At 42.6% G+C, this 15,678-nt stretch overlaps 1 protein-coding gene across 2 annotated transcripts in view; it reads left to right on the top strand.

The window, feature by feature from the left end:
* Window positions 1–15,678, top strand: part of syt7b (synaptotagmin VIIb) — a 91,776-nt gene that overhangs the window by 56,125 nt on the left and 19,973 nt on the right. The window contains exons 5-7 of one of the 2 annotated variants that reach the window (XM_076729207.1): window positions 3,730–3,930; window positions 8,733–9,080; window positions 13,403–13,525. In XM_076729207.1, coding sequence (XP_076585322.1) covers window positions 3,730–3,930; window positions 8,733–9,080; window positions 13,403–13,525 — 672 coding nt within the window. The remainder of the gene's footprint in view (window positions 1–3,729; window positions 3,931–8,732; window positions 9,081–13,402; window positions 13,526–15,678) is intronic. The other variant, XM_076729217.1, reaches the window with a different exon arrangement.

Genomic DNA, 15,678 nt, shown 5'->3' with positions numbered 1-15,678 from the left:
TAAACAGAAGTCTCCTCTCATCCCTGGTAATCCTAATTTCTTTGCTTTCAGATATGTCCACAGTGACTCGGTGTTTAGTATGCACTGCCGGCCATGCAGCACCTGATAGAGGTGTGCAGCACCATCTCTCAGTATTAGTGTGATTCTGCCGTAACATTGACAGAAATTCCAACAAATTTCCAAATGATCGAAAGAGAGACAGAGAGCCTTTCTGTCTGCCAACAGACATTGACAGATATGTCCCATCTGGAAGCAGAGAACAGGCTTTAAATCACAAACGTTACACAGAAGAAGAAGTTTATGGTGGAGACCCTCCTTTTTGTCAAAACTCGGACAGATCGGAGTTATTTTGCTTTCACGTGGTGCGCCGGGTGTATAAGTGAAAGGTTTGACGTGCCCCGTTCCCTACAGCCCTGCTACCCTCATCAGATCCTCTTTACCTCTCACCTGCAGCCCATGGAGCGTTACCATGGAGACGGACAACCCTCAGAGAGCAGATCTCGCTGTTTTACCTGAACCTTTTCCCCGTTTATACAATCCAGCCTCAGTATTCACATCTGCTTCTCAGGAACCGTTAGGGTTTCCATCCACAAAGGGTTGACTGTTGATTTTGATTGATTTATTTTCATCTTTGAGTGGGTTACTTTAAAGAATAGCTTGATATTTTATCAGGTATGGTTTACTGACAGAGAGTTTGATGAGATGTCACTTTCTGTTTCTCACTCTGTCTCATTGAATGTGAGGCTTCACCCAGCAGCTTCTTAGCTCAGCTTAGCATATTATACTGAATGTATCTGTATTCACATTATTGTGCTTATTACAATTACAAGTAGTCATTTGGCACAAACATACGAATTCACACACCGATGGCGCAGCATTGGGGGCACTTTTGGGTTCAGTATCTTGCCCAAGGATACTGCGGAGGCCAGGGATCGAACCACCAACCTCCTGATGATCGCTCTCCCCCCTGAGCTACAGCCACCCCATCTTATAAATTAAACTAAACTAAAGAGTGTGAACAGGAGGAAGAAGCTTGAGTGGCTCTGTCCAAACGTTACAAAATCTGCCTACCAGCACCTCTTCAGCTCACTGATGAAAACCAAAGTGTGAAAAAAACAATTTGCCGTTGTTGTTTCCAGACAACTAGCAGAGACTCCAGAAAGTTACTGCGCCTGGCCAAGAAGCACGTAACCAACCCTGTGAGATGGTGAACTGTTGTTTTCACACTTTTTGTGCAGAATAAGCAAACAAGATACAAGTGAGTTTAAGAGGAGTTAGTACACAGATTGTGTTACCTTGAAATAGCTGTTTCCTTATGTTTCCAGTCTTTGTGCTAAGCTAAGCTAACTGGCAGCCAGCTGTAGCTTCATATTTAACGGACAGATGCGAGAGTGGTGCTGATCTTCTCATCTAACTCTCTGCCAGAAGGCTATCAGATGTTATTTCCCAAAATCTTGAACTTTTCCTTTAATGGGGTGGTTTCTGTTCTACTTCTCTACCTGTTGTGATGTTTTTTTTTGTGTGTGTGTGTATGAAGTTGTTACATGTTTTTCTTCCTCTCTCCTCTTCCTCCACTCGCTGTTTCCTGCTCATTTGCTCTCATGACCCCCACTATTACTCATAGTACTGTAAGTGCCGTAAAGTGCCTGATAGCCCTCCTGAGTCAGGTCTACTCAGCCCTCATCCATACTGTCTCAGTCATGTGCAGTACAACAATTAAGTGTTTGGATGGTAAAACGTCTGTTTGGTATCAGAACCAGTTCATTCTTATCCTCTCTAATTACAACTCACTTGACTCTTAAAAACCACAGGGTTATCAATTACTCTGTATGTGTGCAGCGATGTTGAAGCTATTGTAAAATCAGCTGCGATTGTTGTGATTGCATTGCATTACGTTACTGAGATAATTATTCATATTTGAGTGGCATTTAATAGGCTGATGATTTCTGAGATGTGCGATAGTGGATCAGCCAACTCTGTCTTACTCCCTACTGTTGAAATAATGATGCCTTTAGGCATGCAAGGCAAGTTTGTTTGTTTATCACATTTCAAACTCGGGCAATCCACAGTGCATTATATGAGGTAAAGAAATGCAGAAAAACATTAAAAACTCAATTAAAAGGAAAATGAAATCAACAAATGAAGTAACAATATTAAACGACAGCTGCGTTTTTAGGGTGCTGATTTGTGAGTGTTGTATGGACGCGTGTATCACAACAGAAGCCAGAAAAGATCTCATCATTCAGTGAGAACTCATTCATTTTACCGTCAGCTTACACTTAATGTCTAAATGTTGTTAAAGACGATGGATGTCCTGGTGTGCAGCTGTGTGTCGTGTGGTTTGTCCTCACTCAGTAGAAGGTCCTTGTGCTGAAGTCGACGTTCTGTCTGTGCTCGTCTCTGTGACATCTAAGTCGAGGTCGGCTGGGGTGGGTTAGGAAGCGCGATGAGGACTACGTTGAGGGATTTTACTGTGGAAACATTTTTGCACAAGCGCATTAGATAAAAGTGCTTTTGTTTTCATCATGAGCTGCAGGTGAGCTGCTGTGAAATTACAGACACATTAGTATTCTGTTATCATCAGACCTGCTTCTGCAGGTCTGCAGGTCAAAATCTGAAGATGTTGCGTCTGCGTCATTACTCAGCTATTATGCCCAATTCACAGAGACAGCAGACTGGTCACAGCTGTCTCCTCTGTGGAGTGAAATGGGACAGACCTGCTGCATATACAAACTCCTCATACTCTGTGGCCTATTTCTCATCTCAAATGTGTCCAAAATAGGCTTTAGTGAATATGCAAAAGTGCTCATATTTTGCACTATACGAGTGAACCTGGCATTACAAGTATTACAGTAAAGTAATCCACTGTGCAGTTTTGAAAAGAACAAAACCTAGATTGTCAAACCTTGAAAGTTGGGACACTGTGTAAAAACATACAAACAGAACACAATCATTTGCAAACTAACTGTGTTTACTGATAATGGATTTCTTCAAGTCTATGTAGTAATATTCTTTATACAATCAAGTGTTTCACAAAGTGGTGAACCTCACTCCATCCTTGCTTGTGAACGACCCAATCATGACACTATCACCTGTTACCAATGAACCTGTTTACCTGTGGAATGTTCCAAACAGGTGTTTTTGGAGCATTCCACTACTTTCCCAGTCTTTAGTTGCTCCTGTCTCAACATGTTTGAAATGTGTTGCTGCATCAAATTCAGAAGAAGCAGATATTTACGAAAGTCAATGAAGTTGATGAGGTGAAATATTAAATATGTTGTTTTTGATACTGTTTTCAATTGAGTATCTGTCAAGTATGGCGAGTAGCTCATTTACACAGCTTCCCAACTTTCTTGAGTCAAATCAGGGTTGTACTTTGGAAGACATGTTTTCGTCTCAGTCAAGTGTCCACAGAAAAAGCAACCGTGGTCTCTGTTTTCCTCACAGGGTTACACAGTAAATCTCAGCCCAGACCTCTTCACTGCTGTTTTACTGACTGTCTGGCTCGCCAGCAGCGGATGCTCAGGTTCTTTGTATACTAGACACTTGTGACTGGATTGAGAGCTCACAGTGTCTTACTCACCGTTTGACTAACTTCACTGACAATTCTTTTGCTCTCCGGTTCTGTACGTCTGTGCGTCTGTCTCTCTTCCTTGTATCCTCTCCTGGTCCTTTCTTTCTGTCTGTCCGTGTTTCTTTGTGTCCGATCGACCCCACTGTTCCTCCCAGTGGGGCTGTGGATAAGGGTGGGCAGGGCGGTGCTGGACCCTCGCCGGGGGCCAGTGACAGCGGGGGTGGTGCTTGCTCTGGGACTGGGGCAGGGCCCAGTCGCAGTGACAGCGTTCGGAGCATGGTGACGGGGGGCAGCAAGGCCGGGCGCTGGCAGACGGTCCAGAGCCACATGCATGCCGGAGGCCTACGGTTTAGCAAGTGAGTGGCGCATGGTGACAGGGGGCACGCATGAGGGGCTTCAGTGGGCACAACAACAGCATGGTGTGGATATCAGAGAAGAGTTTGAGTTTGTAAAAACGATCATGAATGGCACTGTTGCATGGACATCACCAGAAGCTATGTCTGACGGTGAAAATAATGTAAGGCAGGGCTGGAAGAGAAGCCAGCTGCTTTGCAGAATGTACCTGTGATGCATGAGTAACTGCTGGTTGAAGGCTCTTGACTACAGAGAGCTTCGTCACTCATAAACAAATACTATTTTTATGTCAGCTGCCAACCTTCCGCCAGCTGATGTCAGGACAGTCTCAGACAAAGTGAATCCACAAAGCCATACTGTTCCTCTGCAGGCTCCAATTTACTGAAGGCTGTGACAGTTTTGAGAATTTCAAACGAAACAGATGCTCCCAGAAAATCTTCAAAAAGGGCGTGCTCGCTCATCTGAAGTAACAGCTTTTAGATTCAGAGAGGGCTGTTGCATAAACAGCAGCAGAGTTTTATTAGGCCAGTGATACAAATAAAACCCTTCCATGTAACAAATGCATTGTCATTTTAACCAGAGTCCACTGTGTATCAACCTCAGCCAATCAAGTTCCTAGTAGCAATCACACAGTGTTTCTATCCATTACGTTAAGTGATGCTTTTATCGAATCAAATGATAAAATGAAAGTTTGAAATTGTTACTGCTGATGCTCTAGTCCAGTGGTTCCCAACGTTTTTTAGTTTGTGTTCCCTCAAAGCAAAACAGTATCTACTCGGGACCCCTCATGGTAGATTTAATACATCATGTAATGCAAATGAGAGATTATTTGTGATTAGATTATGATTCTTTGATCTCTGAAAAGTTGACAGCATCAAGTATTTCACAAAGGAGGAACGATGATAAGAAAACATGACAAAAAAAAACAACATTTTGTGTAACACAGTATGTTTTTAATCCAATCCTTCTAATCATCTCAGGACCACACAGATTTAGTTTGCGACACCTCTGGGGGCTCCGTTTGGAACCGCTGCTCTTAGTCCATGTGGTCTGGTCTTATCACAAAAACTATGGGTGGGTGATCACAGCACACAAATCACACAATCCTCCAGTCAGACCACCTTCAAGTGGCAGAGGTAAGAAAGTGGCTGCAGAGAAACATTTAGTGAGACAAAAGAATCCAAAGTCTCACAGTCATCACTTCCTGATCTCCAGCTGTGCTGAGATTTACACGTATGCTCACAAGCGGCGATGAGATCAGAGCCGAGAACAAAACTGTACAAATGCTGTGAATTCAAACATTTCCCATATTTATTGAGTTGGATGTGGAAATTGGAAAACAAATGGTGGTTGCTGCTTGGCATGTGCATGTTTTTGGAAAATGTAAGCAGCACATTGAAGAGTCCAATGAATGATAACTATAAGATCTCTGAATGTAAATCTTCAAACAGTCTTTTGTACTGTGTCATCTAAAAGGTTCATTCAGTATATCGAGAGCAAAATACAGTGTGTCATTCATTCATTCATTCATTCATTCACCAGTCACTCATTCATTGTTAGCCAGCTTTGAATTTATAATACCGTCCTTGTTATGATGCTGAAGATAGAAACAAGAAAGAAAACTGCTTTCAGATCAGATAGTTCCTTCGACTGGACATTATAAACTGCCTCCACACATGATGAACACATGATGAACACATGATCATCGGGCATGTTTGACTGGTTTTCTTAAAGCTTTAAATAAATCTTATGATAATGATAATGATGATACAGTGTGAGGCTTTTACACAACATGACAGTCAGACTTTGACTTGAATTTGAATTTTCAGCCCTCCTGTTGCATTGCTCCTCACTCCTGTCACTCTTCTGTTTTGCTCCCTTTTTACTCCTCCTTTCAGATCTACCTGTATTTCCATTTCTCCTCTGGAATTGGTTTCTATTTTTGGGCATTAACCTCTCCTCCTCTCTGTCCTCCCCCCACTCCCTCTCTCTCCTTCACTCTACACTGTTGGTATTTTTTTTTTTTCTCGCTCTGACTCTGTCTCCTTGTTTTTCACCCTCCTCAATTTTCCTTAATTACAAAATCATTGAGGTTTATAGTCATCTTAATTGACTTTCAAGCAAGAAGAAATGTGAAAATAACCCTCTAAGTCAGTAATAGGATACAGCCGATAAAGAGGGCTCATGCTCAGGGCTCATGAATGAAGATGTACAGTACCTGAAAGCACAAGCAGATCCAACAACTGAGGGGATCACTGAGGAACGGACTGTGCTGTAGAGCTTTGGAACTTTTTGAGTAAATTCATTCATGATTAAATTCTTTGGCAAATGTGTGACGCTGAACAGACTGGCAAAATTTATTAGCACATGGACTGGCTCCCAGATGTCTGGCCCAGTGCCACCATGAATCCAGAAGCCAGATGCATTGATGTATCATGATGTCAGTTATGATGCCATGCTCGTGCGCACCACAGAGATTTTTATGTGTGTCACTGGATCTTGACTTGACTGTACCAGAGCTGCAGTGCTTGGTTTATATGCTCAGATGTTCAAATAACAGTAGTTTCTTTGTAAAGCATTGTTAGGCTTTCATACATTTCCTTTTATTTTTCTAGCATTTCATTTCACCTCCGACCATCAGTCCTCACGGCACATGACAAGTCTTCACCTGAGGAACGATGCATCATGTGAACTGAAATGTTTATGCGCATTTTAAATACAAAATGTATAAGGTAAGGAAAGGTAGATCAAAGAGAGATAATATCTGACCCCTAGATTCAGGTTTGGTTCTTAAGATTGAGATTTTTGTTGTTGTTTTGTGACTTGAACCTATATAGTGTTTCAGCTCATTTGAGCATGAAGTCGACTAGAATGAGCTCCGAATGTGAGTGCGTGCAGCCGGAAAATATTCTGACATCTTTCATACAGAGTGGCAAAGCGTGAGCAGCTTCTGTTTGTGGAAGTATTTTCCCCCACTGTAAATAAAATTGGCAGTTTTCTTTTAATGATGTCCTGAATGTTTCTCATGTTTCAATGTTTCTGTTGGATGATTTTGCCATAATGTGGGTTTGTTATGACCATTAAAACTAATTATCCCCACTCAAATGTTTCTTTGAAATCCTGACTTTTCCGTCAGTTTGTTATGGCAGATGGCTTCTAAATACTGCAAAACTCAATAGCCTCAGCTGCAGCTGCTATGGGGAAGAGGTGTGAATCACCAACACTTTCTTGTTCCTTTTGGGAACAAAACACAGCACCAAAATTGCCCAAGTCATCCAAAAGTGAACTGATGAAAACTGAATAATACTAAAGCACTTGCCTTTAATGGCACACAGAAACTTTTGAAGCTCCTCGACTCGATATTTCACATCAAAATGCACCTGACAAGTCATGGTTAACTTCTCTATTTAGCTTTTTATGTACACAGGTTGGTACCTCTGACTTTTTATCAAATAACCAGATGTTTTCTGAATGCACTTGCTCATCTTTTGTACTTATAATTCAAGCTGGAGTTTCATCAGAGACTTGGAAGTGCCCCAACTACCAGTTGCCCAACGTTATCGGTGCAGAAAATAAACAAGACTTTCACTTCTGCAACCCTAAATGCCTAAAATGCCCTCTCGCCACTTCAAAACTCTATAATACTTCTACTAAACTGAAATCCAGCAAATGACTTTTATACATTAATTCACATTTATTCAGTTAAAATATTATGCACAAGTAAATAAACATTCTCATCAAAGCCTGTCCTCAGGAAATATCTAATGGTGTGCAATGTGTGAGTGTGTATGAGAGAAAGAGTGCATGCAGGATTGCATGTATATGAGCTCTGTCTTGTATTTACTTGATCCAGCATTGCTCTGCTCCTCAGGGGGCTTGTCTCCTGGCTCTCCAGCAGAGTTAGAGCCGAGTTAATGCTGAAGAGCGCCGCTAACACAACTCAAGTCCAGGCAGTAAATCCTCCCTCACAGCATTAGCTTTCAGACGGAGCTGTTTAGCACAAGCTTACAGTTATCAGGCAGGCCAGTGATTGAAGGGAGGATAAGGGGTGAAGCACTATTACATGATTGTAAGAGTAGCAGACCGGTAATTAGAGAGCAGGTTTAAAGAGCACTGATTGGAGGTGGTATGGAGAAAGATTGATGTGAGGGCTGGGGGTGTAGAAAAGACAAATAGACAGAGGAGTCAGAGCTGTTGAGCTCAGAGGCACAAAGGTAAGGGGGAAGAGTGGGGAGGGAACACATAGCAGGAGCAGACAGAGAAAGACATGGTGGAAGCAAAAGGCAACAAGGCAAGAAGGTGGATGAAGGTCATGGGTAATTAGGGAGCGGTATTAATGTACAGAAGCAATTTAGCTTGATACTTAACTTCTGCTGCATGTTTACATGCTACATGCCAGCCCGTCCACACACTCATACACTGTCACACAGCAGAAGCTTGAAATCCTGCAGCTGTTTTTATACAGATGTTTAAGGGTAATCTGACAAATGTTCTTCTTTCTCTCCCTCCTTCACTGATCTTCGTTATTGTGTGTTCTCTCTTGGTCCTCTCTCTCTTTGATATTCACTGCCAACACTGTGTTCAGTCTGCGCTGTATCTATATATGTTTTTGCCATTTTTATCCTTTGCGCCTTCCTTTTGATATCAACATGATCATGTGTTAACACATTTATTTTCATACTTTCATCTTTTCTCAATCCTCTCCAAACGATGTGCCATGCCACATATGCCTCCTCTTATCTCTAACTCTGATGTCTTCCTTGTTGTATCCATCTCTTTCCTTGGCGCTCTCATGTCTGCTCAGTTTTGGGGATGCTTCCCTCTCGTCTGCCTCCACCCTGGAGCACATCCCGTCCTCAGCAGTGGCCCGCCCTCGGCCCCTGGTCCGGCAGCAGAGCCTCCAACAGCCCCTCACTCACCAGCCCCCTCCGGGTCCAAACGACCCCCCTGTCACCTCTCAAAGCCTGGGCCAGCTGCACACTGGCCCAGGCGGTGGGGGCCACCGTGGGGGCCCGCGCGGGGTCCGGGGGAGTCCGGCTGGAGCCTCCCGGTACAGAGGAGGCGGGGCAGGCCGATCGAGGTCAAATCCTGGCAGCTGGGATCACATGGTGGAGCAGATCCGCAACAGAGGGCTGGACGTCAAGTCGTTCTTGTAAGTGTCATGAAGTTTTCTACTCTGTGAAATGTTGCATCAGGAAAGCTTGCAGCCTGGCGTCACAGCAAAGAGTGTAACAGAGCAGATCTATTTGAGGAAAGCGTGTCAGTGTCACAGTTTGCCTCATCTAGGTGTGAAAAGAGCACGCGTGTATTGAAATTGCAGTACCAGCAGGGTGTGATAATGATGGTGGCACAGGGCGGACACAGTATAATGACTGCATATGGAGGTCAGGATGGATCGATGGGCTAAACACAGGGCTTTAACACGGGAGACTGGGGTTTGTTTCCGATGTGAAACCAACAGTCAGCATTGACTGTTTTAAGAAAGTAGCTATTTTAACTCACTTTAACCCTAAACTTTGCCTAACTTTGACTGTATGCCTGGCGGAAATCTGCAGTCTGTTGAGTGAACTATGTTAGTTTTGAAAGTGTAACTGGATGTTTTTTATTTTATTGTTGCTAACTGGACCGCAGAATGACAACATGTCACACCCAGACAAGGTGAAACGTGACACTGATACGGTGGACCGGTATGTATTACACCCTTTGGTGTGATTCCAGATTGCGACAGAAGACACAAAAATTGTTTAATGACGCTGCTCTTATTATCAGTGTACAATGTGCATTACATCCTGATGCTATCTGCTACACTGCTGACCTGCTGTATACAAGGGGTGGTACACAATCTAATGTGATCCTCTACAGTAGACCTGCAATGAATTGTACCTTTGCAAAAAGATATAACATTTTTGAGGCTGTGCCAGAGATGATTCAAGTCAACTCATGTTGTTTGTGATGCTGACGTATGTGTCAGATGTGACAGATATTACGACATCATGCACATCATCTGCATAATGCTGAAAAGTCATGTTAGTGCGACAGGCATCAGCAGGTCATGTTGTCTTCTCTCAGGCACAGGAGAACCTCTGTGAGAATGCTGCATAGTGATTTTTGGAAGAGCTGTCAGTCCTTGTTTACCTTTGTTTATTTTTATTGTGTGTTGGTGTGTGTATTTTGTTGTGCGTGCATGCATGCATTTGTGTAAAGCAGACTCCTGCACCGCTGAATGCAGAGGTGTAGATATACCATCTGAATATTACCATATATTTGGACAAGTGTATTGTATGTGGTTGTGGATGCCTACATTAGCAACTCCAGAAGGTCTTCAGAAAACCAACATAGGCTGATAAGCAATAGAAAAAACGTAACCTTAGCACATGATACAATAGGCTTAACCCTAAATAAAATATTATTTTACAGTCGTCAAAAATCTTTTTGTTTTTCTTCGTCAACATTCTTCCGAATCATTCGCTACTCAGTACGATTGGTTTGCGAAAGCCACTGATTGCTTGAGATACTGAGCACAAAGAGCTCTCCTCCTCCTCTGCTTGACTTGAATGATAGATTGCAGATGATACGCTCCACAAAGCAGCCTCACGTTAAGCCCCCCCCCCTCCCCTCCAGACCATGAACATAGACACTCACACACATCCACACGCGCAGCTCTACACTCCTGCACTTTTTGCGTGTCTTCCCATTAACAGTGTCTCCAGGCCAGTGACCTCGCTGCCTATGTGAATCATCATTCAAATAAGGCTCGGCACATATATAGGGAGGTGGTATCGCCCATCGTCCCTGTCCTCATGAATCTCACTAGACCAAACACGTCAGTTGTTGACCCGGGGGTGGGGGGGGGGGGACACACTGTGGGGGGTGGGAATATCATGCGTTTGTGATCAGTGGGGTATGAACAACCGAATGCAGCAGTTGCACCTTCCACGTGTGTCCATGCCTGACACACAGAGTGGCAACTGAGCCACCCCACTTACATTTCAGATCAATACAGCTGCTGTAGGTGGTAATGATTTCAGGGCCCTCCGGTTGGAGTGCGCGTGTCTTTTTTGGTCATCTATACAAATCCGTTCACCTTATTGATGGGCATCATGTTGCTACTGTTTACACATCCCCAGTGGTCCGCTGTCTCTCAAGTGCTAATGTGTTCCCTCTCCATGTCGATATTGCTTCAACAAACAGCCTCTTGTTAAAGAGGGAATGGATGACAGAAATGCGTGCAGGCTGGGAAAATAAAGTGTGAGATATGGAGGGATGAGAGGAAGATGGTCCAGGAAAAGTGAGAAGAAACAGATAAAACAAAAAATACCATGCAGACAAAAAAAAAATTCATCTTATAGATATTGTTTATACTGTGTGCACAATTCCACACTTATATCCAGATCTGCCATCATGTCTGACTCACCATTGCAGGACTTAAACCTTTACATTTTGAGAGAAGTTTTGATCATTGTTTCATACTGACACACTCATTTGTATTCTCTCAAACTGTTTCAATAGATATTAACATGTCATCTCATCTCACAGCCTGGTCAAGCTAGCGTTCGAACCAACGCAGCTACTAATCCACAAAATAAAAATATGAAAGTAAGAGATGCAAGAAATGAGAAAAGTCATGTTTGAATTGCCCTTTTAGAAATTACTGTGGTAAAGAAAATGCACAAGGGTTGTCCTTGGATGTTAGAGGCTGTATAAAGAGGAAAAGAGCACAAGAAGCAGAGAAAAAAAAACATGCAAAGCCAGAATAGTGTACAATATGTTCCTATGTGGGTTGTTATTTCGTGACTGTGAGTTACAAGGTTAGTTGTGGGCAAATGTTCATTTGTTAAGGCCACTGTTTGCATGGCCCCCTGAATTCACGCTGCAGCATACTTCAGTGAGATGTAATTCAAATGACTTCGGGCTTGTTTAGAGGGAGAATAATAGGCTGGAAATCAACGTGATATGTTGCCTTGTTATGGCCACCTCAATTTTCATGGACTTCTTTCCCTTTTTCTTTATTTCCCCCCTTTTTTTCTGCATGTCATTTCAATTGCCTCTATTATCCCCCTCTGAAACAATCCCAACCCTTCTTTCAGGCTTTTGCTTTTTGATTTTTCGTGTTTGTTTTTTCTAGCAAACAGGTAACAGAACATGATAACGACATCACTGGCTCTCAGCTTTTCTGTTAATGGCGCTCATTTTAGTCAAACTCATTTCTTTGACTCCCAATAGAGGATTAAAAAAGAAACACTCATAAGAAATTGATTACATGCCCGTGCTCATAAGAACATACACTGCTCACTGATGCATGATCTAACTTCATATACTGTAACAATAAATTATAAGGAAGAGCTCCTTACGGATGACTGGTCACATATGAAAAGTAGGCCTGTGATGAATATCACTTGTATCATTCCCTGTATTTTGATTGAACGTTATGTTATAAAACAGTGATTAAAAGTGTGTGAGGTACTCTAATATGATCCATGGAACATCGTGCCAGTGTTAAAGAACAACAAGAAGAATCTACCCAGCGCGTGAGAAATAAATTGGCACCAAAATCATCTGTTCCTCCGGAAGAAACTGGTAGTGCTACACCATACCAAGTAATCACAGGCACAAAGCTTTATCCAAAATGTGTGAATAAGACTTAATAGTGATTCAATGCTGGGTGGCTTTTAATAGCACACTCTCCACCACACAGAGGTGGTGAAGCGAATGGTAAAGAAAAAACAACTTTCAGTGAACACATCTGTTTCCTTCTGACCTCTAATGAGGTCAATTTTGCTAATACAAGAAATGAGGCAGGCAGCTGAGGGCTGTGCGTTCATTTTTGGTGTAAAGGGCATCGCTGATGATGTTAATGGCAGGTTAGATTTTCGCATAATATGAAACATCCAGCCATAAGATGAAACCATACTAACTTTGAGCTGCTTTGAAGTTTATTTTGTTGCCAGTAACATCGTCCCATAATCCATGTTAGTGTTAAAATATGCACATCAAAGCATCACATGCAGTGAAATAAACTGTAAGTTGCCTTTGTGGGTTATGGTTTGTTGGTGTTATGGTTTGTTGTGCATGTGCAATAAACTAACAAAATCAATTTTTTTTTCCATGTTTTTGAAGTGTTCAATGATATTAATATTAAATCTACCATAAGAAAAAAAATGTCAGGCGTACAAAATTGCAAGAAATGCATTCAGTATTGAGGAAGCGTTCGATTGATTAAGTCCTTATTGTATTTTCAACTCACCCCGTAGCCCACAGGGCTGCTTGAGCTGCACTGCCATGTAACGTGTTGTGTAAACTGAGACCTCTCTCTCTCTCTCTCTCTCTCCCACTCTCTCTTTGTACGTGAAACGAATGTGTGCTATGTGTGTTGCTGTGTCACTGCCTGTGTGTTTGTGTGTTTCATGTGTCTCTGCACCGATTTGTCGACATACCTGTGTGGTCTTGTGATGTCTTGTTTGTCCGTGTGTCCAGTGAGGGGAAGATGGTGGTTCTGTCTCTAGCAATCGGCCTGGCTGAACAGGATGACTTTGCCAACCTCCCAGATCTACAGGAAGCGCCAGCGAGCAAAGAAAACGAAACCACGCCAGAAAAAAGGTACTGAGAGAAAGAGAGAGAAGAATGATGTGAGCCTGTTCAGCATAAAGATAAGATGCATAGCTCAGGAAACTGTTTGTCATAGTGGAGGGGTAGCCACGTAATGATATAATGATGTGAAATTTAAAGTCCTGCAGGACTGTTTCTGTCTGTTGTGTTGATGTAGTGGTCTACACTGTGGGGTGACCTGAAAGATCAATACTTCCTTGTCTGAAATGGTGAATTTTAATGTTACCCTTTAAAAACTGACTAAATCTTAGCTGCTTAAAATGCCATTTATTTTACTGCGGGATTAATATGAAGGGCAACACAGCCCAGGACTGACTGCACTTTTAATACCAAACACAATATTTTAATGCATTTCATTTGAAGGTATGTCATTTTAAAGAGGTTAATAGCATCTGGTGATGAATCATGACTCCTGTTCACCTGTGCTCAACAACTTTGGTCAATCTGACTGGAAAAAAAAGAAAAATCTGGTTTGTGGCTGTTGGAAATCTGTAATAAATCTACCTGTCTGTCTACCTTTGGACCTGACGACTCGCCCGTGCACCGGCTGCACATGACCGAAGTCTTCCACAAGGCTAGTCAGATATATTTCTAAAGCTATAGTGAGCCAGTCGCTCAAGTATGCCAGAAAAAGTGCCGCCAGAATTTCCCAATGCCAACATGTTACTAACAAGCTGTGAGTACTAACAATAGCCATGTTTGTTGTGGCTGTTCATTTTGATCATGGTAGGTGTTTTCTTACATGTGTGATAGTTGGATAATTTTCACGGTGACAACAATGCGTAGTCGCCCTCTGAGTCAAAGAATGATTGAGCGAGCGTGCAGCGACTGGCTCTGGTTCAGCAGCTAACACAGTAGCACAGAGCACACACCCACATCAGTGAGCAGTAACCGTCAGGCCGGGTAGACGATTCAGCCTGAAGGACTAACAGGTACGTTTGTGACAATTAGTTTGGTGTTTGTATGATTGTGGCTGATTTAAAAAAGCTGTTTATTTCTGTATCAATTAAAAGAACCAGTCTTCCATCTTCCCAATGCTCTCTTATGAATATTAAGGCAGTGAGTGTTCATGTGTTTTGAGGGAGTGTCTTTAAGGGGGGCCTGAGCGTATTCATGCTATTTTCTCCAACGTTACCGACTCCAGCTATAAATCCCTCACATTCCCAGAAACAACACAAAGAACATGACCTTGGTGTTTTCAGCCATGCCGCTGTTTACTGTTACATTAGTTGGTTTTCTCTGCCTCTAACCAACATGTTGTTCTCTGACTTCCAGCACTGAACTAAGCACTGTTTCCTTCTGTTTTATGTTTTTATTTTGCATTTCACCATGTTTTCTTCCCAGCTTCACATTCTGTGTTCACTTGTTCCTTTTTTTTTCATGTCCTCTGTGTTCTTCATCCAGACCTTTTGTAAGTCTCCTTGTCTGCAGCTCGTCACCGTTTGATCTGCGAGTCGTCGGCACAGGAGAAGGGCACCCTCATTATTTAGACGTAAAGTTCCTCACATGAAACGTTCGTCTAAAAATACGCTAACCTCTCATCTACTAGTGATCCCAGAGCTGCTGTCAGAGACTAACACTGTCTCTCAGCTGGTGAACAAAGGACTAAACTGACTGCTCTCTTATCGAATCACAGTGTTTGAGTGATAATGTGCTTAACCCAGGGTTTTAACACTAGCAGGCTGAGCATGAACCTGCTTATAAGCATGTTTGATTGTTTTTTCAGAAATTCTGCTTTTAAATTCCATTAAAATCCTAAAATGCACAGTTTTCTCTGCGGTGCATCCGAGTGTGCTGTTCTAACTAGGTCATCTATGAATTTCCGGTTGATGAAAAATAGTCTGCCTACGAAGAAAAGAACGCATCTTTGGAAAGACACATTTGTCTTGTTTTTGATGTTATTGCATTAATCCTGTCATTTTTTAATGCCTTTAAAATTTAATTTAAAATGTCTGAGGGTTAGTGAGGGGATGAGGACCGGCTTACCTCTTGCCCCCCATCATCCTCTCTCCCTCTCACTGTCTGGAGGTCTGTCAAGCACCTAACTCTAATCACAGCCAGCCAGCGAGCCTCCACCCCGAGGGGTCACGTGGGCCAAGTCGTCTAGTGTCCTTCCACAACTAATAACAGCTCTCCATCATCAT

Source organism: Chaetodon auriga, chromosome 1 (genome assembly GCF_051107435.1).
Source record: "Chaetodon auriga isolate fChaAug3 chromosome 1, fChaAug3.hap1, whole genome shotgun sequence".
In the NCBI taxonomy this organism is placed as follows: Eukaryota; Metazoa; Chordata; class Actinopteri; order Chaetodontiformes; family Chaetodontidae; genus Chaetodon; species Chaetodon auriga.
This window is presented reverse-complemented; position numbering and strand designations above follow the sequence as displayed.